General features: G+C 37.0%; 2 protein-coding genes across 5 annotated transcripts; one reads left to right on the plus strand and one right to left on the minus strand.

The window, feature by feature from the left end:
• The first annotated feature begins 824 nt into the window (after window positions 1–824).
• On the plus strand, window positions 825–16,439 carry LOC128158380 (sodium/hydrogen exchanger 10-like). Of its 3 annotated transcripts, XM_052821172.1 has the most exons (27): window positions 825–1,077; window positions 1,262–1,522; window positions 1,872–2,009; window positions 2,246–2,362; window positions 2,780–2,941; window positions 3,348–3,456; window positions 3,861–4,004; window positions 5,092–5,263; window positions 5,582–5,663; window positions 5,786–5,888; window positions 6,464–6,683; window positions 7,147–7,244; window positions 7,355–7,415; window positions 7,654–7,908; window positions 8,193–8,387; window positions 8,827–9,028; window positions 9,321–9,469; window positions 9,934–10,059; window positions 10,161–10,259; window positions 11,089–11,271; window positions 11,928–12,068; window positions 12,231–12,345; window positions 12,657–12,739; window positions 12,859–13,041; window positions 14,331–14,434; window positions 14,591–14,608; window positions 14,958–16,439. In XM_052821172.1, exons 1-27 carry the CDS (start codon window positions 930–932, stop codon window positions 15,622–15,624), a joined length of 4,335 nt encoding a protein of 1,444 aa, XP_052677132.1. In that variant the 5' UTR covers window positions 825–929; the 3' UTR covers window positions 15,625–16,439. The 3 variants fall into 3 exon arrangements, with proteins under 3 accessions (XP_052677132.1, XP_052677150.1, XP_052677141.1); XM_052821190.1 differs by lacking the exons at window positions 14,331–14,434; window positions 14,591–14,608 and adding an exon at window positions 14,027–14,058; XM_052821181.1 differs by lacking the exon at window positions 14,591–14,608 and having other exon boundaries at window positions 826–1,077.
• Window positions 16,440–16,590: 151 nt separating this feature from the next.
• Window positions 16,591–22,658, minus strand: LOC128158396 (sorting and assembly machinery component 50 homolog). Of its 2 annotated transcripts, none has more exons than XM_052821207.1 (14): window positions 22,603–22,658; window positions 22,326–22,364; window positions 21,868–21,969; window positions 21,661–21,751; window positions 21,096–21,199; window positions 20,666–20,799; window positions 20,234–20,321; window positions 19,927–20,055; window positions 18,968–19,039; window positions 18,603–18,686; window positions 18,181–18,322; window positions 17,565–17,711; window positions 17,159–17,300; window positions 16,591–16,833 (listed from the first exon to the last, which is right to left on the minus strand). In XM_052821207.1, the coding sequence occupies exons 2-14, from the start codon at window positions 22,359–22,361 to the stop codon at window positions 16,788–16,790; spliced, it is 1,317 nt and encodes a 438-aa protein (XP_052677167.1). In that variant the 5' UTR covers window positions 22,362–22,364; window positions 22,603–22,658; the 3' UTR covers window positions 16,591–16,787. The 2 variants fall into 2 exon arrangements, with proteins under 2 accessions (XP_052677167.1, XP_052677162.1); XM_052821202.1 differs by having other exon boundaries at window positions 22,565–22,656.
• Window positions 22,659–24,309: the final 1,651 nt, after the last annotated feature.

Raw genomic sequence — 24,309 nt, forward strand, 5'->3', positions numbered from 1 at the left:
AGATATTTTTCAAGTGCTCTGCAATATTAGAGCCGAAAAATCTTACTTTGGATTGTAAACATCATGCAAATCTCAAGAACTGAAGTTGGGAAAATAATTAAATATGATGCCAAAAAAAGTCAGAGAAATTTGGAATTTATCAATCCAAGCCTTTTTAAAATCGGTCAAGGAGTTTTTAAGTGAGTCTTGAAAAAAGTTGGTTTTCAATGAAATATATAGTGAAAAGAAAAAAAAGGTAACATACTTTTGGCACCTGAGTGTACCTATGATTATTTATAAGTTGTATTTCCTTTCTGCTTTAAACATTCTAAATAATTCTTCACAACAAATTAATAATCGGTACATTTGTAATATTCAGTACCAAAATTAATGACTGAAACATCTCCCGCTTAAAAAAATATATTGCATACGGGGTCCCCCCCCCCCACCCCCCCCCCCCCCAAAAAAAATGAAACAAACTTCGCTTTGATTTTTCAATACAGTTACTTTCATTAAAGTAGGAAGTTGATTTATATCATAGCATGTCTTCGCGGCTAACTTTCAGTAATCAAAGTCTTAATACAAAGAAAAGTGAATTTTGAGCGCATCAAATTAAATAAAATTGGTGGCGAAAATAAAGATAAAAGAGAGTTCGAGCAACATTTCCCGAAAAAAGAATCATACAAGAGATGGGTTACGGTCTGAAAACCAACCCTGATATCGAGGAGAGGGTCGCATCTATATAGTCAAATATTGGGAATATTAATTACCGGACTGGTTGGTTAGTGCGCTTCGCGCATATGACCTTGTGACGTCATGAGCACAGTTATGGTGATGACGTGAATGATTTTGACTTCCGGCAGAATGAAAACAATGTATTTTTAATATTTACAGATAAATTCATACCGTAGAACTGTACAGAGAAGCCTGGCAGCAGAAAATCATCCGCCATGCGAACAAATATGCTAACTGCACCTAATGCTACATCGAATTTTACACCGCCGAACACACCAAGAATACCCAGTAAAACTTACCACAATGAAGCGTCACATGCGCTCAACATCATATTTTTCATTTTCTTTTGCTGTGCCTTGGGAGGTGAGTTATAGATTTATATATTTTTTTATATTATACATTTGATTTTTTTCTCGAAAATCATTACAGTAAACTTTGTAACAGATTCAAATATACAAAAATTTCTTCACTCAAAATGTGCTGTAAACAAACCAGAATGTTACTTTTGATATGCCTAATTTTTTTCCCACATGACATTCACTTTCAGCCCTAGTTAGACAGATCATCCATGGGCTGAAGATCCGGCTGCCCTACACTGTGGTGCTATTGGTCCTGGGGGTGCTGTTTGGGCTGCTATCCACAAACAATGCCACAGTCCACTCCTACGCCCGTGTGGTGGAGACAGACCCCCACCTTCTACTGTTCATATTTCTGCCTGTACTTATCTTTGAGTCAGCGTTTGGAATGGAGGTCCATACATTTATGAAGACTTTTATGCAGGTTTTACTCCTGGCCATTCCTGGGTTAGGTAAATTTTTAAACCTGCTTAGTTGGGTACAGTTTGATGTCTGCCTTGTTGCAACACTATTGGGAGGTTAAAGTCAACGTGCTGATAAGTTTTTACAAAATAGTCTTGGAAAGATGTTAGTTAGTTTCCAGATACTTTAAAAGTCATGAGATTTTTTTTTTAACATTGAAAGGTCAAATACAATTCAATTTCAATTTCTTTATTTACCAATTAAGGGCCCTCAAGGATGTACATATTGAGACCTTTCCCATGAAATCAAGCAATTAATCATTCAATCAATCTATGTATCAATCCATTAACTCCCCTTACCTTGCTATGTATCTTTCAATCAATGCTTTCTTTGGTCCAGCGGTGGCGTCCCTGTTCACCTGTCTGCTGGCCAGGTACCTGTTTACCTATGACTGGGACTGGAACATCGGCATGATGTTTGGCTCCATCCTCAGTGCCACAGATCCAGTGGCGGTGGTGGCCCTACTGAGAGATCTAGGTCAGTCGCCACACATCACATGATGAAAAAGGATACTTAACAACAGTTTATTCATTTGTGGACATTATAATACATTTTTATTACCGTTGAATCATTGAGATTTGTGGGGGCCAATTGTTGTGCCTTGTGGTGTTAAATTGTTGTTGGGAGAACCTAACAAATAAACATATGACGATTTTACAGTATCATGATTTTATTTATATACCAGTATATAATTTTCTTCCAACTGTACTTAGGTGCCTCTAAGCAGCTGGCTATGGTTGTAGAGGGGGAGTCATTGATAAATGATGGAACAGCCATCGTCTTTTACAACGTCTTTGTTAAACTGGCAACATCAGAGGAAGGCCTCACTGGTAGGGAAAACACAAGTGATTAGATTTAAGTTACATGTATGCTTGTTCCTTTTAAACATATCCATATTATTGGAAAACTGCAAAATATGATCATTTTATTATTCTATCAACTCTTTTAATCTTTTATTGCTAACACAGATATGGGTAAGATTTGGTTTCTTTCAAATCTAGACAGTACATATATATGAGAGAGAGAGAAAGAGAGAGAGAGATTACCTACAATTTAAGATTTAAGTTTTTCTAGAATAGTTGTTAAATGAACTGCGAGCATAGTTACTTTGCGTAGACACATACTATAGTAGTGTTGATTTCATGAGTACAGATATGTATATAATTATGTTGTTGTTTGTAAACTTTTTAGCTGTTCGGTAAAAAAAAGTAAACACAAACACTTTTCCCTTTCATTGTCTATTACAGGTGGAGAGATAGTGGTGGGGTTCCTACAGGTTGCCCTAGGGGGCCCACTGTGGGGGTTCTTTACAGCTAAAATCACTCTGTTCTGTTTGTCCCGAGTCTTCAACGATGCTCTGGTAGAAATCACAATCACCCTGGCCTCCACATACCTGACCTTCTATATAGGTTAGTAAAACATCCACATACCTGACCTGTGCATAGGTAAGTTAAGCTTCCACATACCTGGCTTTCTTCATAAGTAAGCTAAGCCTCCACATACCTTACTTAAAGTGACTTTCTACAAAGGTAAGCCTAGCCTCCACATACCAGGCTTTCTACATAGGTAAAATAAGCCTCCACATACCTGACCTTCTACTTAGCTATAAGTATGATTAGCCTCCACATACCTCGCTTTCTACATAGGTAAGTTAAGCCTTTACATACCAGACTTACTACAGATTAGTTAAGCCTCCACATACCTGACTTACTACAGGGTGAGTTCAGCCTGAATTGAGCCAGAGCTTTACTGATCACTACCTTTGTTTGTGTGTCTAGGTGAGGAGTATATCTATCGTTGTTTGTGTGTCTGTAGGTGAGGAGTACCTGGGGGTGTCGGGGGTGCTGGCCACGGTGGTCCTGGGGGTCACCATGAACTCCGAGAAGACCATGATCAGTCCTGAGGTGGAGCACTTCCTTCACAGGTAGACATGGTTACACCAGTTATACACCTCATTTTTGTGTCCAAACCATTGTGTATCGCTATTGTGTAATGATATGATATACTACAATTAACCTCTTTGTGTTAAAAAGCTTTTGACATACGACTAAATTTATAAATAACGTAAATTATTTATCATTTAATTATACCTGTGTAATGTAAATATAGATACATGTATTGAAGTAATTTGGAGAAAATGTATTGTAAAATCTCTAGCTACATATTGACCAAATTGTCTATGAGACCAAAAAGAATTGCGACTATGTAAGAAGTTCTTTAATAAAACCTTGCTTAAGGTTGCCATAAATTTTGGTATACTGTTAGCAGAAAAAATGAAACAAATATATTGTCTTGCCTAAGGTATTGACGGTTGGTTTGTGATTGCAGATTTTGGGAGACCCTGGCCTACATAGCAAACACCCTCATCTTCATCATTGTTGGCATGGTGATCGCAGAGAAAGCCATTTTTGAAATCCACGGCATCGACTGGTTTTACATGTTTGCATTGTACTTTGGAATATTTGTCATAAGGTTTGTATCTTTTTATTTTAATGGACCTTTTATTATTGACATAAACCATATTTAAGACACTTCAAATGTCAAACAATCTAGATGGCAAGGTGCAGTATAAGATACGATACATAACGGGGACCTAGAGCTATTTGTCAATGCTCGGCTGTTGGAAGTCAGTGTTATGTAGCAGTCTGACAAATGAGGTCATTAATGAAAGTAAAGTAATGAAAATAAACAACAATTAAGCGTGTGGTAACGGCCAGGTAAAAACACGTCTGACTTGCTACCTGTGCGGTGCAGAGCTGGGGACGTTAACAGTCCTATAGGTGTGAAGATAAGGGCATTCTCCTGTCTCACAGACTCCCAGTCTACACCTAGGTGACTCATAAAAAAGCATGTTATAAAAAAATATTAAAAAGTTTTCATTTCTGTAGAAAGATTGAAAATCTTTGGAACTGGATATCCAGTTTCACACTTATCTACACAAATAAATATACTGTTTCTTTAGTGCATACAAAGTTTTGGTGTTTTTTTTAAAGACTTTTTACCTACTGTCATTGATGTGACACGAAATAGTTATTTTTGGTTTGTTGGCTTGTGAAGCTAAGATGGAGCATTTGCAGTATATTTCAAATAAAACAAATATTTTGATCTTATTCCAGCTTAATTTCTATGGGTCAAATTAAAAGATAATTGGTCAAACTGTACATAAATAGTTCTACATAGAATGACATATACCGGTACAAACATTTTAATGGTGACAAGAAATCTGTACAGTAGTAGAAAGTCCCTATAAATGCAGTGTTTATGTTGATTACACAATGGATTTATAACTATGTGAACATCAGAGCAGCCCCCCTCAGGTGTTGGACAGGGATTGCTTACTGTGACCATTTCGAAGTTCAACATGCATCAACTCAAAGTCTTCGGGGGGGGGGGGGGGGGGGATAAAATTAAACAGAATATTCATTAAAATGATATGAATGTGAATTTGCTGGCTAATGGACAGTTACACACATTATATAGGTATGGGTATATATATTTCTCTAGTCTGTCACAGTGACATGTGGTGAGGTGATAATATATATTGTATTCTGTTTTGTAGAGGCCTGGTGATCGCCATCTTCAGTCCGATTCTACGACACACAGGGTATGGTCTGTCCTGGCAGGAGGGTATGGTGATGACGTGGGGCGGTCTGAGGGGGGCTGTGGGGCTAGCCCTGGCCCTACAGGTGGCCCATCACGATGAGATTGACTCTGAGACTGTCGGCATCCGGGTGAGTAGACGGCCGATATTCACTGCATGTGTGGTGTAAGGGTGTACATACTGAAACGTTGTCTGATAATTGTGTTTTTGTAGTTACCGGTATATATCTAGTAAGTCCTTGTATAAATCAAATGACACAATTTTCAGTAGTGTTTTCTCACCTTGCATACCATCTTAACAGAACCTGAATTTGGTGCTCTCTGTGCTCTGAGTAACAAGTACCTGTAGTTTCTGATTCAATTGTATCATAGTCTATGACACTTCTATCCATAGATTTTAGTCCATTTATCAAGTTTTGAGTTACCTGTACCTTTATTTTTACCTGTAGGTCCTGGTCCATGTATCGGGTATTGTGTTCCTGACTCTGTTGATCAACGCCACCACCTGCTCTGCTCTCCTCAATGTTCTTGGTCAGTAATCAAAATAGGGACTTTTTTTAATGTACTATATTAAGCAAATTCATCTTGTTCCTTGTGCTGAAAAAGAATCATGATTTTATAACTCATGTTTTACAATTATGATAATTTTGCAGGAATGAGTGACATCTCCCCTGCCAAGAAAATGTCCATGGCCAACTCACTGCGATTTCTGGAAGACATGCGGGAAAAGACATTAAACATGTTAAAATCAGACAGGTAAAAGCTCACGGTACCTTAATCAGAGAAGTCTAGACTTTCCTGGTCATATAGATGATATATCTGTAGGTCCAGCACCACTCTGCTCACGGGAGCTAATAAACTTCTATTCACATTTGGTTGTTTCAGTACTTGGTATCTTATATTAAATCATTTGCTGAGTTGTCAAGATTCTAAAGGACAATAATCTTCTGATATTAGTCTTAATTTACACAAAAAGAATGTTGGGGAAAGTAAAACTAAGATATCAAAAGTGGACTTGTTTAACTTTGAAAAGCACCATAAAATTGTCCAAACTTTCTATTTACTATCATATAGTAAATGATTGACATTGCAAACATGTTTTGCTCATATTTATTTATTATTTTATCATAATTCATTTGTAATGTACTATCTCATTTAAATACATTGATTAATTTACATAAACCTTAGCATTATGAATTCACCATGAAATTTTTGGTGGTTTGATGCTCCGAAATTGAAATTTTGCAAAAAAAAAATTTTTGCATAAAATAAAGAAATCTACAACACACATATGATAATACAACAAGAAAGTATCGTTGACATTTGATCAGGTTTTTGGCCGACGCTGACTGGGACACAGTAGAGAAGAGCTGTGAAATTGATGACCCGTACATCACAACGCAGGAGGAAGCTGAGGTTGAGGACTCGCTTGACGTCCGGCCGAACTCAATCTGTCCTGAGTGTGATGCCAAACTCCCTGCCCAGTACACTCGCAAGGAGCTCCGGGACATGACCAATGAAGCCATCCTCAGGATGCTCAAGGCAGAGAAGGTGATGTACTTTATATGTCAATCTGCTGTACAATAACTGTCAATCCTTTGTAAAGTACTGTTCAGTATTAAGCTGTACAGTTTATGTTGATCTGTTGTACTGTTACTGTCAATCTACTGTACAGTTTATGTGGATCTGTTGTACTGTTACTGTCAATCTACTGTACAGTTTATGTGGATCTGTTGTACTGTTACTGTCAATCTACTGTACAGTTTATGTTGTACTGTTGTACTGTACCTGTCAATCTACTGTACAGTTTATGTTGATCTGTTGTACTGTTACTGACAATCTACTGTACAGTTTATGTTGTACTGTTGTACTGTACCTGTCAATCTATTGTACAGTTCTTTTGACTAGCTATGGTAAATTACCATGAAGTTGATCTTAAAGCTGCCAAAAAAAAAGTGATAGTGATTATTTTAGTCACCCTGATTTTTTATTTATTTGTTTATTATGATTTTAGATGAGTTACTGGCGACAGTTTGAACAAGGCATGCTGTCGAGGGAAGCCGTCCGCAAACTTCATGACTGTACAGATACCGCCGCAGACAAACAGGGGAAGTAAGTCCGGTTGTCAATGATTAATAGGAGCACTAATATTAGGTGTATATTCAGAGAACTCGAGATACCCTTTTAGAATCAGTTTTATTAATGACCTCAACTTATTCCAGATTCTTAGATGTAGATGAAATCAAAAAGAGCTGGGAAGTGCCCAAGTTTTATGTAAATGTGGTAAGTATTTAAAGAACAGAATGTAGATTTAGGCTCTACTTGTTTACAAAGTTCTGATGTCAGTATATACCAACGTACATTGCAAGTCCGAATGGCCATCTGTCTAGTATGATCTGAAATTTTATTCCCAATTTCAACTTTGCAAATTTTACAAAAACTTAATTGTTGAGGTCAAGGTTACTTGAGAACAACCTTAGAAATCAAACTCACATTCAAATTTCTGTTCTATTAATTCCAGAAAAGATTTGTGTTGCGTCTGATTGGTCAGGTTATGATCCCCACCCCTAAATCGGGGGTGGTGCGACACCTGTACACGGTGACCCAGCACCAGGCCTTCTACCTGACCATGGTCTCCATCATCATCATCGACATGGTCAATGTGGCCTTCTCCATCGTCTGTCAGTACCATGACGACTGGAAGGACAAACGCAACATCTTCCGCAGCCTCAATGTCATGTTTGTGGCGCTCTACATCATGGAGTGTGTTGCCAAGGTATCAGCATTTTTGCAGTTATTGTTTAAATTGAATTATTGATGTTTTGGGGAAAATCTATAGTTTGAGAAAAATTATCATATATAGTTTATAGGCTTTTGATTTTAAAATATACATGTACCTTTCAAAGGAAAACAAATTGTAAAGGTAACAAAATATTTTATTTATGATACCCATATTAATATAGTTCCAGTGACATGTATAATCCCCCATTGACTTGAGAACTACTTATTCTCCCTTTTTTACATTTGAACTGACTGACTGTGTAATTGGTTTTTCAACAGGTGCTTGTCCAGAGACAGGAGTACATCAGGACTGGCTGGAACAAGCTGTGTCTGGTCATCATCTCGCTGGGTCTGCTGGACATCATCATCGGCTTCTCCCTCCCCGCTGTGTACGGTGAAGATCACAATGCTGTGGCCATCATCATCGTCATCTTCCTCCTCTTCAGGGTCATTAGACTCTTCCGGCTGCTGGAGGTCAGTGATAGATGTAAAATAACTCGGAATACTGTATACAGGGTTATTCTCGCCCTCCTTTGATTTCAAACGGTTCCCCCCCCCCCCCCCCCCCCCATCTTGAATTCAACAAGACAAAGTTGTGTTTAAAGAGAGATAATTAGGACAATGCAATTTGCCAAGTCTTAAATTTGCCCGCTGTCAACCAGGGCAAAAGGAGTGATATTAATAGGTGGACAAATATTTCACTGTATACAGTACATGTATGGATGTGATTGTGGCTTTATCATTTAATGGTGGCTGTATAATTCTAAATGAAGTGTGGACATTGATCTTGAGAGAACAATTCTTATTGTAACGAAATGATAACAAAGACATCTTTATAAAAATACCCAGAATTTAGTAAAATATGAATGGTATAACCAGATAAATTTACAAAACATGCATCCTCCTTGTTTAGCCGCTGATGCCTCTGATTGTGAAGCTGTTGAAGCGACAGATCAGTAAACAGCTGAGTTACGGCTATGACGTGGGGCGGGGCTACGTGGCGGGGGAGGAGGAGGTCAGGAAGCTGATAGATCACATGATCGACCAGAAGGACATCGCCAAGAACCTCAAACAGTCCAGTGATAATGGGCGGCTTGACGTCATCCGATGTCTGGGTAAGTGTCTGAAGCAATTTGATGATAGTCTGGGTAATTGTGTAACAAAATCCAGAGAATTGTTGTTTGGATGTAATCTGAAAAGTATTCAGCAGTCTTTAAGAGTTCTTGACTTAAACCATCAGGATGTTATCTTGTCTCTGGGTACACCAGAGTTGACTGTTCAGTTTGATTGTCTCTGAGATTTGACTGTCCATTACAATTGTCTTTGAGAGGACTGTTTATTGAAATTGTCTCTAAGAAGCTTTATTACAGTTGTCTCTTAACATGTGACTATTTATGTTGATTGTAGGTATGTTACAGAAGCAGCACCCTGACATCGCCCTGTCCATCAAAACACGTCAGGCGATCCGCAGCGTGCTCAACAACCTGAGGGATGGCGTCCATGAATTGCTGATGGACGGGATCCTGGAGGAGGCGGAGGGCACCAAGCTAGAGAAGGTAGGTCAAAGGTCAAACAGAAGGTTAGACAAACGTCAAAGAGAAGGTCAGACAAAAGTTAAAGATAATGTCAGCCAAAGGTCAACCTTAGAGCTTAGATCATACCAAATGTTAGTCAAACTATATACAAAATTTAAAGAGAATGTCAGACTTGATGCAAAGGTCACCAAGAAGGTCACATTGAGACAGAGGTCAAAAAGAAGTTCAGACAAAGGTCAACCATAGGTGAGACGTAGGTTAGTCTCAGGTCAGATCAAATGTTATTTTTAGACTATATGAAGAGATCAGAGAGAATGTCAGACTTACAAAGGTCGTGGAGAAGGTCAGACCAAATACAAAAGTCAAAGAAAAGGTAGGTCTAAATAAAAAGGAAAGTGGAAAAAGGAAAAGGAAAGGTCTCTGGCAAGTTTTTGTGTATGATGAATTATTTTCTTTGGATTTTGATAAGTCGGTGTATGTTGTAGATGATAGAAGAGAAGATGAAGCGGCTGTTGAGTTTCCCTCCCAGTCTGCCCCTGCCACCTCCTGACTACATGTTGAAGCATGTCTTCTGGCTCAGAAACGATGCCAAGCTCATCGCCTACATCAAGGTAACCCATGTGAAGAACATGAATACCATCTTGTACATTGATTCAGAACTTTTACTTCAAGGATTTAGACACTAATATGATCTTTTTTATGTCATTTACAGAATCAGGCCAAACTAATCAGTTACAACTACGAAGATGTGATAATCTACGAGGGAGACCCGCCGGGAGGAATCTACATCATTGTGTCTGGGATGGTGCGGGTAAGTCTCCACCCCGGGAACCTGTATAAATCCCCAAACCTCCTCACTGACAATGATGCTCGGTACATGCTGACATTTCTGTTACAGATTACTAAAGCTATACAATGTGATCACTTGTACCAGGTCTGTATGTCCTCATTATTATAAGCTATTCCAGGGACTAATAGTCTAGTCCACATTCAGTGCTTTTCTCTCCATCTCTAGTGAGAGTTTTGTTTTACAGCTATTCTACAGATAGATACTAGAATACTAGGATGCTCACCCACTTTTTGGTTTCTTTCCCTTATCTGCATTTAGATTTCATAACTATTCCACAAGTAGATATTGTCTCCACATACAACTTCTTTTCTTTCATAGCTCTTGGTAAGATTTTACAGCTATTCCATAGAGAGATTTCTGTCCCCCACCCCCCCCCCCCCCCCCCACAAATTTATCCACCTTCCGAGAAAAGATTTTGTTGAATATATTCCACCGATTTGTTATTTGATTTCCCTAAATTATTTTCTCTGTTTTCTTTTCTTTTCATCTTCTAAGGATAGATTTTACAGCTTTTCTACACACAAATTATCTGCCTTTTTACTGTGTCTGACTCTGTCTGTACCCGGTAGTTAGATTTTACAGCTATTCCAGAACATACATAAATTAATGACCTTCTGTTTTTTGCTTCTTTCTTTTCTGTAGTGAGATTTTACAGCTGCTCCACATATTTATAGTTTAGTTCTTTATCACTTTCTTTCCTTCTGTAGTGATTCCACATGCAGATCTGATTTTCTTCAATCATGTCATCATATCCATGTCATCTAATATTTGTAAATATAACCTTTAACAGCTGGAGTCCACCACACAGCCTGGTAAACCAATCATCTACGAGGGTAAGCCTGTCAGTGGGTCGGGGCTGCAGGTCAAGGCCAATCTGATTGACTTCTTGACCTCGGGGAACATCATTGGGGAGATGGGGCTGCTGACCAAGAGACCGCGGTCAGCTACCGTCACCTGTGAGACAGCCGTCCAGGTAAATATCCTAGTACAGGCTTATTCTGTTGTCTGTGTACTTTATCCAGGTAAATATCCTAGTACAGGTGTTGTTTCTGTAAATATATAATGTTGTGTGTTGTATGTGTTATTTCTGTAAATATATAACGTGTTGTAGGTGATGTTTCTGTAAATATATAATGTTGTGTGTTGTATGTGTTATTTCTGTAAATATATAACATTGTGTTGTAGGTGATGTTTCTGTAAATATATAATGTTGTGTGTTGTATGTGTTATTTCTGTAAAAATATAACATTGTGTTGTAGGTGATGTTTCTGTAAATATATAATGTTGTGTGTTGTATGTGTTATTTCTGTAAATATATAACATTGTGTTGTAGGTGATGTTTCTGTAAATATATAATGTTGTGTGTTGTATGTGTTATTTCTGTAAAAATATAACATTGTGTTGTAGGTGATGTTTCTGTAAATATATAATGTTGTGTGTTGTATGTGTTATTTCTGTAAATATATAACATTGTGTTGTAGGTGATGTTTCTGTAAATATATAATGTTGTGTGTTGTATGTGTTATTTCTGTAAAAATATAACATTGTGTTGTAGGTGATGTTTCTGTAAATATATAATGTTGTGTGTTGTATGTGTTATTTCTGTAAATATATAACATTGTGTTGTAGGTGTTGTTTATCAGTGGTGAGGACATGGAGAAAGCGTTGGAGGAATTCCAGGACAGCGAGCCATCACTGGAGTACCGACTCTGGCATGTGTGTGCCAACCGCATCGCCACCTCCATACTGATGAAGCAGACTGCCTACCAGGTCAGTCCGTTTGAGCAATCTAGGTCTTACTGGGCAGACAGTCATTGGTCGGTTTGCCTGTTACTGGTTAAACAGCCTGTCATTGGGCAGAAGTTGCTTTATCTGTTGATGATTTGGAGAGAAGGAATCAATGCTGTACATGAACTTGTTTGTTTGTTTCAGGGCTGGACCAAGGAGAAGATCAAGCTACAGCTGGAGAACTCCTACCTGCTGGACTCTGATGACATTGATGTGTTCACAGTCGACTCAACCATGAGTGATGTAGTTCTAATCAATGGTGTGTACTTCATGACTTCTACTTGTAGAACACTTTATAAATCACGAAAAGGTTAAACTAATGTTAGGCTTTGATCAAAAGACAGGGATTTATAAGATCCAGTGTCATCCATTGGACTGGAAGTAATTATCTCTGCAAATTCTTGTACCAAAATAAATTTGTTGATGATCAAGTCATTCCTACTAAGTTTATTGCATGTCAGTACTTTTATTACTTAATTTGATTAAATTCATTATTTTATTTTCTTCAAAGTGACAGCAATCTTCATAATACATACTGTAACAGTGTCTGCCTTTTTGTGTTTTGTGTAGGACACGCCCAGAATGTGTTCACTAAAGAAGGGTTTACAGCACCCTGCTACATTCCTTGGACCGTTCTAAAACTAGAACTACTGGTACCTAACACATCCTGTCCTTCCTTTCTTACAAAGAAACTTGAACTTAAATTTACTTGAAGTCGATATTATAATGTAAATGGTGACTAAATGAGTCCACCTGCTCTGTTTTTTTGCAGCCAGAGAAGAGTCATAAAGTGGTTCTCCTGATCGTCCCCACCGAGATGGGCCAGCCCACTCACTCTCAGCACGTATCGGGTCACGATGCAAAACACGGACATGGGGCGTTTGTCCGCTCCATCAGTCAGCTGTGTCTGAAGCATGCCTCCAACCACCGGACCAAGGTCATGTCCAAGTGGAAGGTAAATAAACCCCACCCCGCGTTTTCCGGCTTCATCCGACCACGCCTAAATTCCTGTCCATGTGTGGCCCCACGCTCAATGCTGCCCCCCTCTCCCCATGGAGGTAGTAGACAGAGAAGGCAAACCCTGGGGGCCAACCCTATCCTAGAGGATGAGGAGATGGAGGGGGAGAAGTGACCCACTCCCTGGGAGGGGGAGTAATGATACACACCTAACTGTTGCCCAAGATCTGTGCCAGAAACTGTGTGTGTCTGACCTTATAGTATCCGAGTCTTCTGTGTTCTGTCTGTTTGTGACGTGTCTGTACTGAAATCAGGTGTTGTGTTTCAAAATCATAGATAATAAGACTCTAACAATAAATATTTATTGGAAAAAAATAAGTTATATGGTGTGGTTCATACACTTTGAAAGCTTTGAAGTTGTGTGTTTCAGGCAATTGAACATCTTCAGGTATTTTCATTATTCAGATTCTAATTTCCATTGAATTTTTTTTCCTCCATATTTAATACATTAAAAAAAAACCAAGCATTAAAAAATTCAAAAGCAAAATGATGTAACTTATTGACTCTTATAAATTTTCAAGTAATGTTATGAGAGTTACAGAGCTCTGTACATTTGTGCCAATTACAGTAATTTTATATATTACAATATCTTTGTACATGTATTACAATGATTGTAGCAAATAAGGACAGCAGAGGTTCCCATTTTGTCAGTTATTGTTGTTGTTTGTGTTTTAAATTTGGAAGTCCTCAAAAATTTTAATATATTATTTTTGTTTACTATTTTTTATCTTTATTCATTCTTTATTGCCGTGACAATTTTTAAAAAAAATGATATCTAATTTGTTACTTTACTACATACTAACATTTCAAAATAATATTTCTAAAAAATAATTGCTAAATATCTAATAATCAAGAATGCTACTTAATTATTTCTTAATGCATGTACATTCATTAAGTGATTTATTTATCCTTTAATTAATCAGGAATCTCTCAAAAAGAATAGTAAGAAGAAGAGGTAGGCCATTGATCTATGAACTGCTCTTGCTTCACTGCTTCAATGTTGTGTCCCCAGCAGAGCTAACACAAAGCTTACACACAAACTGTAATCTCACAGGGCCTGTGTGGCTCACCAGAACATAGCACCCTTGTCTTAAGCACTCTACCACACCTGTATTAATGTTTATAGATTTGTGTATCTGTATTTGTGTATTGACTAACACTTCTGGTGTTTTGTAGAGGAATAGATTGTAGCCACAAACTCACAAACTAACCCACTAATCATTGCAGAAAATCCAGCAAGCAAAGAGTCTAGGGCTTTTGTCCAGCAAAAATAAGGAGTTATCTCCCGATCAGAAAGCACATGTTCAGTTCCAACCTAAGGCTGAGAACCGGTAAGTGCTGGGAACCAGGTCAGTGAGGAACTAGTCAAGTCAAAGATTTGTAATGTAACCAGTTTAAATTCAAGTCAAATACTTGTAACATTCATTCTAGTACATTTCAAGTTAAAGATATTTGGTATATCAGGATTATTTCATCTTTTATCACAGCATGTTATGGTTGGACAGGTAAATTGTGTTGACAAGCTTTGTGTAAAACAATCCTCGTAATTTCTGTTCATTTAACCTTCACTTTTGCACACATTGCACTGTGATTGTACACTCCTAGTTACTTGTGCAAGTTAATTATTTTGATATCTTCTTTGTTCATGCTCCTAATTAATGAGTTGTATTTTTTCAGTTTAAAAGAGTTTTGAATTTCTCTTTTGGATAATGTGATGTAAACAAATTGGTAAACAATAAATATAATCATCCATCTTACCTTTATGAAACACTTGATTTAATCTATGGACTGATTTTTTTTTTTGCTTCCATGATGAATTGCTCAAATCAGCAGTGTGATTTTCCTTTCTGACAGGGAGAGAGCGTTATTTACAGGAGCCCGTGCCTCCACCCCTGGGCTCCTAGAGGGGAGACCACTGAGGTCGCTGTCCCTGGACAACCAGACGGTCAGTAACACGGAGCCAATGGACATCATACAGAGGTCAAACAGCGTGGACCCTGGGCCCTCTAGCAGTTCCTCCCTCGAAATAGACAGCAGCTCCTCCAATTACAATAACTGTACCTCAAACGCAAGGACTAACCCTAACTTCATTCTCCGCTCTAGAATTATTGAGGAGAACGAGCAGCTTGTTTCTCCTGTTGTGTCTCCTGTTGAGAGCCCCGCCCTAGCTGTAAAGGAAAGCAGAAAGAAATCGGGGCATGCTGTGGTTAGCCCCTCTCTCTCAGTGAGTGACAGGGAGGAAGCGGGGTCTGACCCAAGCTCCTCCCCTGGACATCCTGTGAGTGACCGGAAGGACTCTTTGACTGAGCAGAAGCTGAACAGTGTGAGTAAGATTATAAGTAATGGTGTACCTCGAAATAAGTCTGAGAGTGAACAATACAGTGATATAGTGAGTGGTACACAGGTGGACAGTGTGACCCCTGGGGGTGGGGGGACAGAAGGGACCTATGTCTGTACCCTGACTGTCAACAATGAACAACCCAGGTCATCTCCCCAAGAGAGAGAAGAAACCAAATTCTGATAATATGATCTGACCCCAACACTGAATTCAAAAAGTGAATTTACTATGTATACTCTTATTGAAATGATTCTATATGTACACTCTACATGTCAATTGTGATATTTCAATTTGTCATTGGATGTTTACATTCTTGTTAAACAAGCGTAAAATATGTTTAATGTATATATATACATGCATTAAATGTATAAGAATACAACCACTCATTTTATGTGTAACATTGATGTTCATAATATATGCAAGTTACTTGTACATTGTATATGTTTTTCTCTTTGATTGTAATACCGTTTTTTTGTATTATATGCCTCATCTAAATCTTTTGTACAAATGTACATGTATCCTTTATTCGACAAGTCTATATTTTGTATTTAACACATTCTACAATGTCAAAAGTGCTGCCCAGGACAAGATGCATGTAGTATTAAAACGTAATCAATTAAAACGTAATCAATTAAAATGTAATCAAAGCATTGTGTCTTATTCAGGTTTATTTTGGTATAAAATATTATATGCCATTACATATGCAGTTATACCAGTATTCAGGAATTGAGCAAATTTGTTCCCATTTAAATTACATATCAATTGAAATCATCATATGAGTTTATCTTTGGTATCACAAATTATGCAGATAAATTGAGGAATTTCACTGATTTGTTCCTATTTAAAATCATATGTAATGTAAAATGCAATAACAGAGTATTGACTATACAGGTTTGTGGGTCCCTATGGAACTTATCAGTTTTAGATTTCTTTCCAACAAAACCACAGAAACCTTATACTGACACTATGGTAGCAAGTCACCAGTGATTGTGTCTAGGAAGGCTGATGTGCTGCATTCCTCATTACTTGTATTTTCATTATGAGAGGCCACCTTGTATCACTGGTGTCTGACCCCTAGACAGCCTGATGTGTAGGGGAGGCAATACACTCTCATGTGTGAAATGACACAAACTGCAGTAAATTATACAATAATATTCAATAAGCATTTATTTCATTCTATAAAACATATCCGTGGGGTGTAACCGTGTTGGGGCATTAAAAAAAGGCACCAATAACCAAGTCATCCCGTTTATTTTCTGTCTTTTTTCTCAACACACACATTTATCCTTATGTCCGGTATAATGTCACAATGAATAATCCCATGAAGATCACATGACTTCACTCCATCACAGAAAGGTCACTCCAATGCCAAACTGCAAACCCGAATTTATACTGAAATAAAGGGTCAAATTTTTATTATAGAGGTTGATTTTTTTCTCAATTACCTTTTATTTTTTTACATACACCGGTAATTGTTTTTGAATCATTACATGTATGAGTTTTTGATGATAAAAATATGTTCCATCTGACATTACTGGTGCTTCCTCAACAATTTTTCTATTCATTTTTTTTTGTACATTTTCTTCCTCTATTGATCTTGTTACTCATCTCTTTTTTCTCCATTGCCTATTTTCCCTCTTTCATATAAGGAGATCTCTCTCTCTCTCTCTCTCTCTCTCTCTCTCTCTCTCTCTCTCTCTCTCTCTCTCTCTCTCACCTGTCACCAGTCTGGGCTCTGACGGGCACCACATAGTTAAGCTCTAGCCGGGCTATGTTGCCCATCATCAGCACAATGCCCGCTCCATATGCCAGGCGGAACTCCTCAGATAGCCCACGTAAGTTTTCTATGATGGGTTTATCTGAAAAAAGACATAAATATACCTGGCTGTACATTATTTCAAGGTGAGGTTATGAACTTTTAAATTGTAATGATAGCTCATTCAAGATCCAATTCTCTTATCCAACACATGTATTTGAGAGTACATCCAAAGAGATGTGTACAGTAGATTACAAAAACTAACAGATACTTGGTATTCGTAGTAGTTAGTGGTATGGGACAACAATTACAATGACTGAATACCAGACATGTTTGGGATACCAAGTTTTTCCTACTACTTTCCTACCTGTCTGTATGTTATAAACATTCCCAGCATTTACAAAGAAATGTGAGCGGAAGAAATCGCCAAATCCGCCTTTGCCTGGCCTGAATGGGAGGGGTGTGTACAAATGTAGGCCACTGGCCCAGTAGACGTCACCACCCAGAGCGTTCCCTGTCAACAGATAAAATACTAGCTTTAGTACATGTTTAGCTAAACATAACCATCAAAACCACCACACTAATTAATCTGTCAATACAGAAACCATGTGCACAATATGTACATATTAATATAACAAACATGGACATAGCAAAATTTACAGCTAAAACAAATTCTTATTCATGTTCTGGCAAGGTCCTTATATAAACCTTCAGAAAATTGCCCGATAACCAAGTAGTTATAAGACTTCTTAAAATGAATTCGCTGTAAGATTTCTTATGAACTTGCTTTAACCAAATAGCAAATTAGGGTTATAACAAAGTTTTTCTTAAGGTGAGGTACCTTAAATTGCTATATGTGAGTTTTGCTGTAAGCTTACTGGGGAGTACACTGTACATGTAGATAAAAATGTACAGTAACTCCTCACGGAGTCTATGATCACTACAGTGACCTATGTAACTAGGTCGCTGACCACTGGACTCACCCTCGCTATGAGGACCCACACCCTTGGTGTTGAACCCTCGCAAAGTCAGCGGACCCCCCAGGAAGAAGCGGTCGTTGATGCGTATCTCGGTGTTAGGGTTGGGGTTCTTCATGATCCCTCCGGCCAGGGACAACTGAATGACCTAGATAATGGACAGAAGTCTTTGACAAAAAGAATACACAAGAGACCAAGTCATTGTTATTTTTCTGATGGAAGAATAATAATAGAAAAAGGAAATGAAAAATTTATTATTGCAAAATGAGGTACATGTAACGTATTACATAATTATGATGGATGATAAAAAATATTTATATATTATATACATGTATCAATATTAAGTTTAGTTTTTAGTTCAGATAATTTTCTGAACAGATTTTTTTGATCATGTGATATCCTGTTCTTAGTTTCCACATTCTACTTACACTGTCCAATATCAATTTTTTGTTAAACTGCAATTCCATATCATGTCTAAAAAATTCCACATTTCCTCCAAGACCTGCAAATTCCTGTCAATAGAAACCCAGAAATAAGGTGCAAAATCTTATGACGCTTTCAATCTGATAATTTGTTTTTCATTGGTTTTTTTGCAAAGTCTCAGTAGCTTTATAATTGTGTCTCGGTGCTGTTTGCTTTGTATTGTTTGTATTTTCAATTTTGATAATTTCATATGTTTTGTTTGATGAAATGAAGGATGAAAGGTTCTGACAATGGATTTTGTACAAATTATGAAATAATAATGGTTTATGATTTTAAAGATTTTTTTGAGGGAAGGGTGGTGTGTGTTCACCTGCTCCATTTTGATGAGTGATCCGCGACTAGGTAAGATGGGGCTGTCTCTCTCGTCTCGTGTGAACTGGTGCTGGTAAATAAAGAAAACATGACATCTAAGCTTTAGTGTTCATCTGTGCTAGGCTGATAATTCAACCTTCACTCACTATATACTACATGTATTAGTAAACAAATTTAAGATAAAACACAGGTAATATATAAGAGTTAACAGCAACAAAATATTATTTTGATAATAAACACAGTGATTTTTGGGAATATAGATAACTTACCCTAATTGGACAAAATTTAATGTCAATCAAACTTACTGTAGAAGATACAGGCCTACACACTAGACTTATTTTAGTTCTTTAGTAATAACACCAGACATTCTTTGACACTAATTCTGACACTGGAAATGCTTAACACAGGAATGACTTTAACACTAAGCTTACTTTTACACCCAAAACCACTTTGAAATTAAAGATACCTTGGTATCGGACTAACTATTAGAACTGTCTTAATTTGAAACTAGATCTACTTTGACACTGGACTTACTTTGACACTGGACTTGCATTGACACTGGACTTACATTGACACGAGACATACATTGAAACTGAACTTACTTGGACTCTGGACTTAATTTCACTCTTAACTTACTTATTTGTTCCGTGGACTCACTTCGCCGCTAAACTATTCTGACAATGACTTTTCTTCAACATTGATCTTATTTTGACACTTGATTTACTTTTAAACTGGACTTACTTTGTCACTTGACTTTCTTTGACAAAAGACTTACTTTGACACTGAACTTACTTTGATGCTGGACTTACTTTGACAATGGACTTACTTTGATATTTGATTAACTATTAAACTGCATGGACTTAAAACCTACTCTGATGCTTGATTTGACACTGGAATAAAGTTTAAAAAATGACTTACTTTCAATTGACACTGGACTTACTTTGACACTGGACTTACTTTGATACTGGACTTTAAGGAATGGCCGGCTTGTTCTCTGACTGTGAAGGAAGTTGACCTGTTCATGGTCCGTAAATCTCTCCAGACACCCTCCCATCGCAAACAGTGGTCACCAAAATTTGAGGGAAACTGAATCAAAATTACTGATATTCAATGCATGAATTAATGGGCAAGATATACAAATGTTATGTTTAAAATGTCAAATTTTCATAATATTTTGAATATGTACCTTTAAAAGCAAAATAAAAAAATTCTTTAAAGATATTTTAAACAAAGGAGATTTTTTTCCAAATGTTAGTTTACTCACTGTGAAATCAAAGTTGACACCCCTTGATGTTTCTTTGAATCCGCTCCAGGGATACTCTAAGTTCATTTTGTATACAGATGTAGAAAACCTGTCAACAAAGTGCAATCAAAGTACATCAAAATCCTGTAAACATAGTGTGGTACATTAAGATAAACAGGGACTGAGAATGGAATTAGGACTATTTATAAATACATGAAATGAATTCCCCTAGATCTGTTCTTTCTGCTAGTCTCTGATGTCATGAATTCATTTCTAAATTGTATGATACAAGATGTTTCAAAGATAAGAGTCTAGTAAATGATTGATGTAAAATTATATAGCAAGATTCTTGCTTGAGCTTGATTCTTGTACTATTTCATGAAGACATTAACTTTAAATGATGTAACAAAGAGTTATTGTAATGTCCTCCTTGTCCTTTAGGATGTTGTTTACCTGACATCCGGGTTGCCGTTTAATGGTTTGGAGAAGCGGAGCGCCCCTCCGTGGTCCCCCTTCAGACTTTTGTTGTATTCCAGGGCAACGTTCTCTGCTCGACCAAACGTGTTGGGAAACTGTAGGCGGCTGACCTTAGAGAGTCAAACAAAGCAGGATTAAATCAGTGATTGTGTCCTCTGTATTAGTAGCTAACCATATCTAAATCCACTGAAAATCTATTCATTTCTGATAAATTGATAAAATGTGAAACAGTTACCCAATATGTCTATAGTCTATAATAATGGTGTGTTCTCTTAGATTCTTTATAATGACTTTTAATTGCTGTATCATTGATTTTATGTAAATGATCAGTTATATGTATTAGCAGACCTGTATAAATTGACAATTCCTTCTTTATTTATAATATTGATAAAGCATAGACTTTTACCATTGTAGCATTGTTTTCTCCACCAAATGTGGCATGAATTCCCCCACCAAACCAGCGCTTCTCCTTCATATGAAACGTCACATCATATCTGTCGTCTTCATCCACTACAAACAGAGAGCTGCCCCAATAATTAAGATCTTATATCTGATTTCTGTTACAAGGACATTTCACCAAGTATCTGTGACGTCAGTATCAGATCATGACCAGAATACAACAGTTTGGAAAACTGGTGACTATTCAGAGGGAATTGGAAAAATTGACACAACAGTAACTAATTTTAAGATTTTCTTATGTTTCAATATTAAATGACAATTTTGTGAGGGGGGGGGGTCTCAGTTGGAAAAAAAAGGGACCTATTTTCCATATACCAGAATTGAACTGGGTCATTCAGTCCCCTCCAATTATAGACAACTGAGAGCTCTGAAGATTTTTGATTGCACCAACATCAACTCAAAACTTGGAGAGGTGTTTTAATTCATTACCCTCATATAGTTAGACAAGATTGTAGTTGAATGTATTTTTGATTCATATACATGTGGATGGACACTTACATACTCGTACATACCATTTTTTGTTGTGTCTATCTTGATTTGGACCGATTTGAAGATGTTCATCCGACTGAGATCCATTTTCGCTGACTGACACAGCAACAGCATCTACGAAACAAAGGTGTACAATTCAGTGTATCTCTCTCACATTTTACGTAAATTATTCAATAGATATAACTGTATTTTCGAGTTTATAAATACTTCAGTCAGTTACTCCTTCCTACCTCCTCGACTGTACTTGCTGTAAATATACTTTCAAGTTTCTTCTGTATGAAATCATCCTTCGTCTTCTTAATGCCTTCTACGATGATTTTATTCACCCTTGCCTTTATAAAACAATGTAATAGGTGTCACAAAAATTGAGTGACATATTAAAAATTTGCAAAATATAAAGAAACAAACAAGTCCATAAAAATAAAACTGTAAACTTACTTAAAAGTAATATTTTGTGTATGTACTCCATTCAGTGGAATAAAAATGAATAGAATATTAAAAATAAAAACATTAAATATCCGGAATATCAATACAAAACCATACATGTCACAAAGGCAAGGAAAATTGCAGATTTTCACTCTAAATGTCTTGTATCATTGTGTAGCTTGTTTTCATAAATATGCAGAAAATTTAGTTTCAATTTGAAAGTGATTCAGAAAATGAGAAATTATCATTTAAAGTTGCTTACAGGGATCTCCGCTAAAGTAGAAGCCTCCAACTCCATCACCTGTAGAAAAATACGTGTAGCTATTCAATCTGTCAAAATGTAAAATAACAACATTGGCCGATTCTTTGCAGTGTAATGTAACGTATGCTCAAGGACAAACCGGTTTTTAAACACAAAAGAAAAGGCATCGATTCTTTATTGCCTTTAAAAGTAAAACTATCGTAGAATATGAGACACAATTAACTTCAGTTTACAGATACCTTTCCTGTCTAGTGACACAGATAGATTTTCTACAAACCTGTGTCGACGTGATGGACCCCGCACAGCAAATTCGGGATAAAAATAAACCGGATGTACAAATATGACGCTAATAAATAACTTTTCCGGATTAAATAAGGGCTTTTGGGTAAAATGCTGACGATGGACCCTCCACTTTGGAGGGTCCATAGTGGAGGGGGTGGAGCTTGGCGTGTCAGTCTTAATTCAGAGTCCGTTTGATCTGTCATTCCAATTTATCATGCACCAAATAGCTAAAACATATGGGTTGTTTATTAGATATTTAAAAAAAAAAGGAGAGGGAGGTCCTAACATTTAATGAATTTAGCAACTTCAAATGAACTTTATCAGGATACATAAATTACTCTATGTTTGTGTAACAATTATTCTGAGTCCAGTGAGACTGTGAACAGGAGGTTAACTCACCTCAACGTTGGGAGAGATTTATCTTTTTTCCCCCGAGTAACAAATGTTAATATATTAAAAGTAAAAAAAATGCTATGGATGTTGACAATTATTTACAGAAAAATTAAGAAAACCACCCGATGATCTTGTTCTCAAACAATATGATTATCGGAAATATCTGAGTCCGAATTCCAAGTCACCAAGAGTGTCAGCTTCGTTGCAAAATATGTATTAACAATGCGGATTGTTGTCGGAGACAATGTCCGGTGTTTGAAATGTCTCGCCATGTCATAGTGCATTTAGAAATTTCAGCACAATTATCTTCAGGACATAGGGACATTTAAAGGAAATGTAATATAAAATGAATTAATCATTTTTACAAGACTTACACTTTTGTAGAATAAAATTCATAAGCTGTTATAAATTTTAAAAATTTTGTCCATTTCAGCAATAATGCAACTGTAATATTTTTACTATAAACACCTTGTGTAGAACTAATGAACAATATGTACTTTTAAAAAACCCAGCACCTAAATGAAAGTGCCACCATTCGTCATCGTCAATTAGGGGAGAGAAGTTTTATGTGCTTGTGTTTAAAAGTCATATAAATAAAACAATGTGCCCCATTCTGTTTCTGATAACATAATTGGAACGACAGATCAATCGGACTCTGAATTAAGACTGACACGCCAAGCTCCACCCCCTCCACTATGGACCCTCCAAAGTGGAGGGTCCATCGTCAGCATTTTACCCCAAGCCTTAAATTAGAGAGGGAGGAGGAGGAGAGTAGGTACATATATGTAGGGGGGGGGGGGGGGTGCCCCCACACTTTTTCTCGCAGTAAATATTTTTCTTAAATTTACATATTAAAAAAATGAATTTACATATGGCGCATGGAGCTGCCCCTCCCCACTTTTTCGAGAGTATGTAAAAAAAATGAAATGAAAATAAAATAGGAAATTAAAAAGTGTAATTTAAGTTATAGGTATACTATGGTATCCACCCCCCACGGATAACGATTTTCTTGATATCTGGAAAGTTATTTTTTTTTAGCTTGTCAAGATTTTTTGGATGATCGAGTCTTGCCCAACTCCACCTCCCCCCACCCCTTTTCAAAATCGATGCTACGTGCCTAGAGAGATATGTCCATTTGGAAGAAATTGGAAATCAATTTCTTTTCACAAAACTATGGTGGCATATTTCTGTCCCTTGTGTGCAAGTTATTTTTTTTTATCAAATATGTCGACATGCAAGATAGTTATGTCTACATGCAACATAATTCATTGGGGCTATATTTATCAAATTAATCTAAATAAAAAAAACA

The sequence above is a fragment of the Crassostrea angulata genome, chromosome 1 (assembly GCF_025612915.1).
Source record: "Crassostrea angulata isolate pt1a10 chromosome 1, ASM2561291v2, whole genome shotgun sequence".
Lineage (NCBI taxonomy): Eukaryota > Metazoa > Mollusca > Bivalvia > Ostreida > Ostreidae > Magallana > Magallana angulata.

Excerpts from the sequence above, each read along its gene's own strand:
- LOC128158396 (XM_052821207.1), bottom strand. The coding sequence starts at position 22,361 with ATGGAGTTGGAGGCTTCTACTTTAGCGGAGATCCCT. Across the intron at positions 20,056-20,233 it reads GTGTCAACTTTGATTTCACA|TTTCCCTCAAATTTTGGTGA; the intron begins GTGAGTAAACTA and ends ATTTTGATTCAG. Across the intron at positions 18,687-18,967 it reads CACTCATCAAAATGGAGCAG|GAATTTGCAGGTCTTGGAGG; the intron begins GTGAACACACAC and ends TTCTATTGACAG.
- LOC128158380 (XM_052821172.1), top strand. The coding sequence starts at position 930 with ATGCGAACAAATATGCTAACTGCACCTAATGCTACATCGAATTTTACA. Across the intron at positions 4,005-5,091 it reads TTTGGAATATTTGTCATAAG|AGGCCTGGTGATCGCCATCT; the intron begins GTTTGTATCTTT and ends TCTGTTTTGTAG. Across the intron at positions 5,889-6,463 it reads AACATGTTAAAATCAGACAG|GTTTTTGGCCGACGCTGACT; the intron begins GTAAAAGCTCAC and ends ACATTTGATCAG.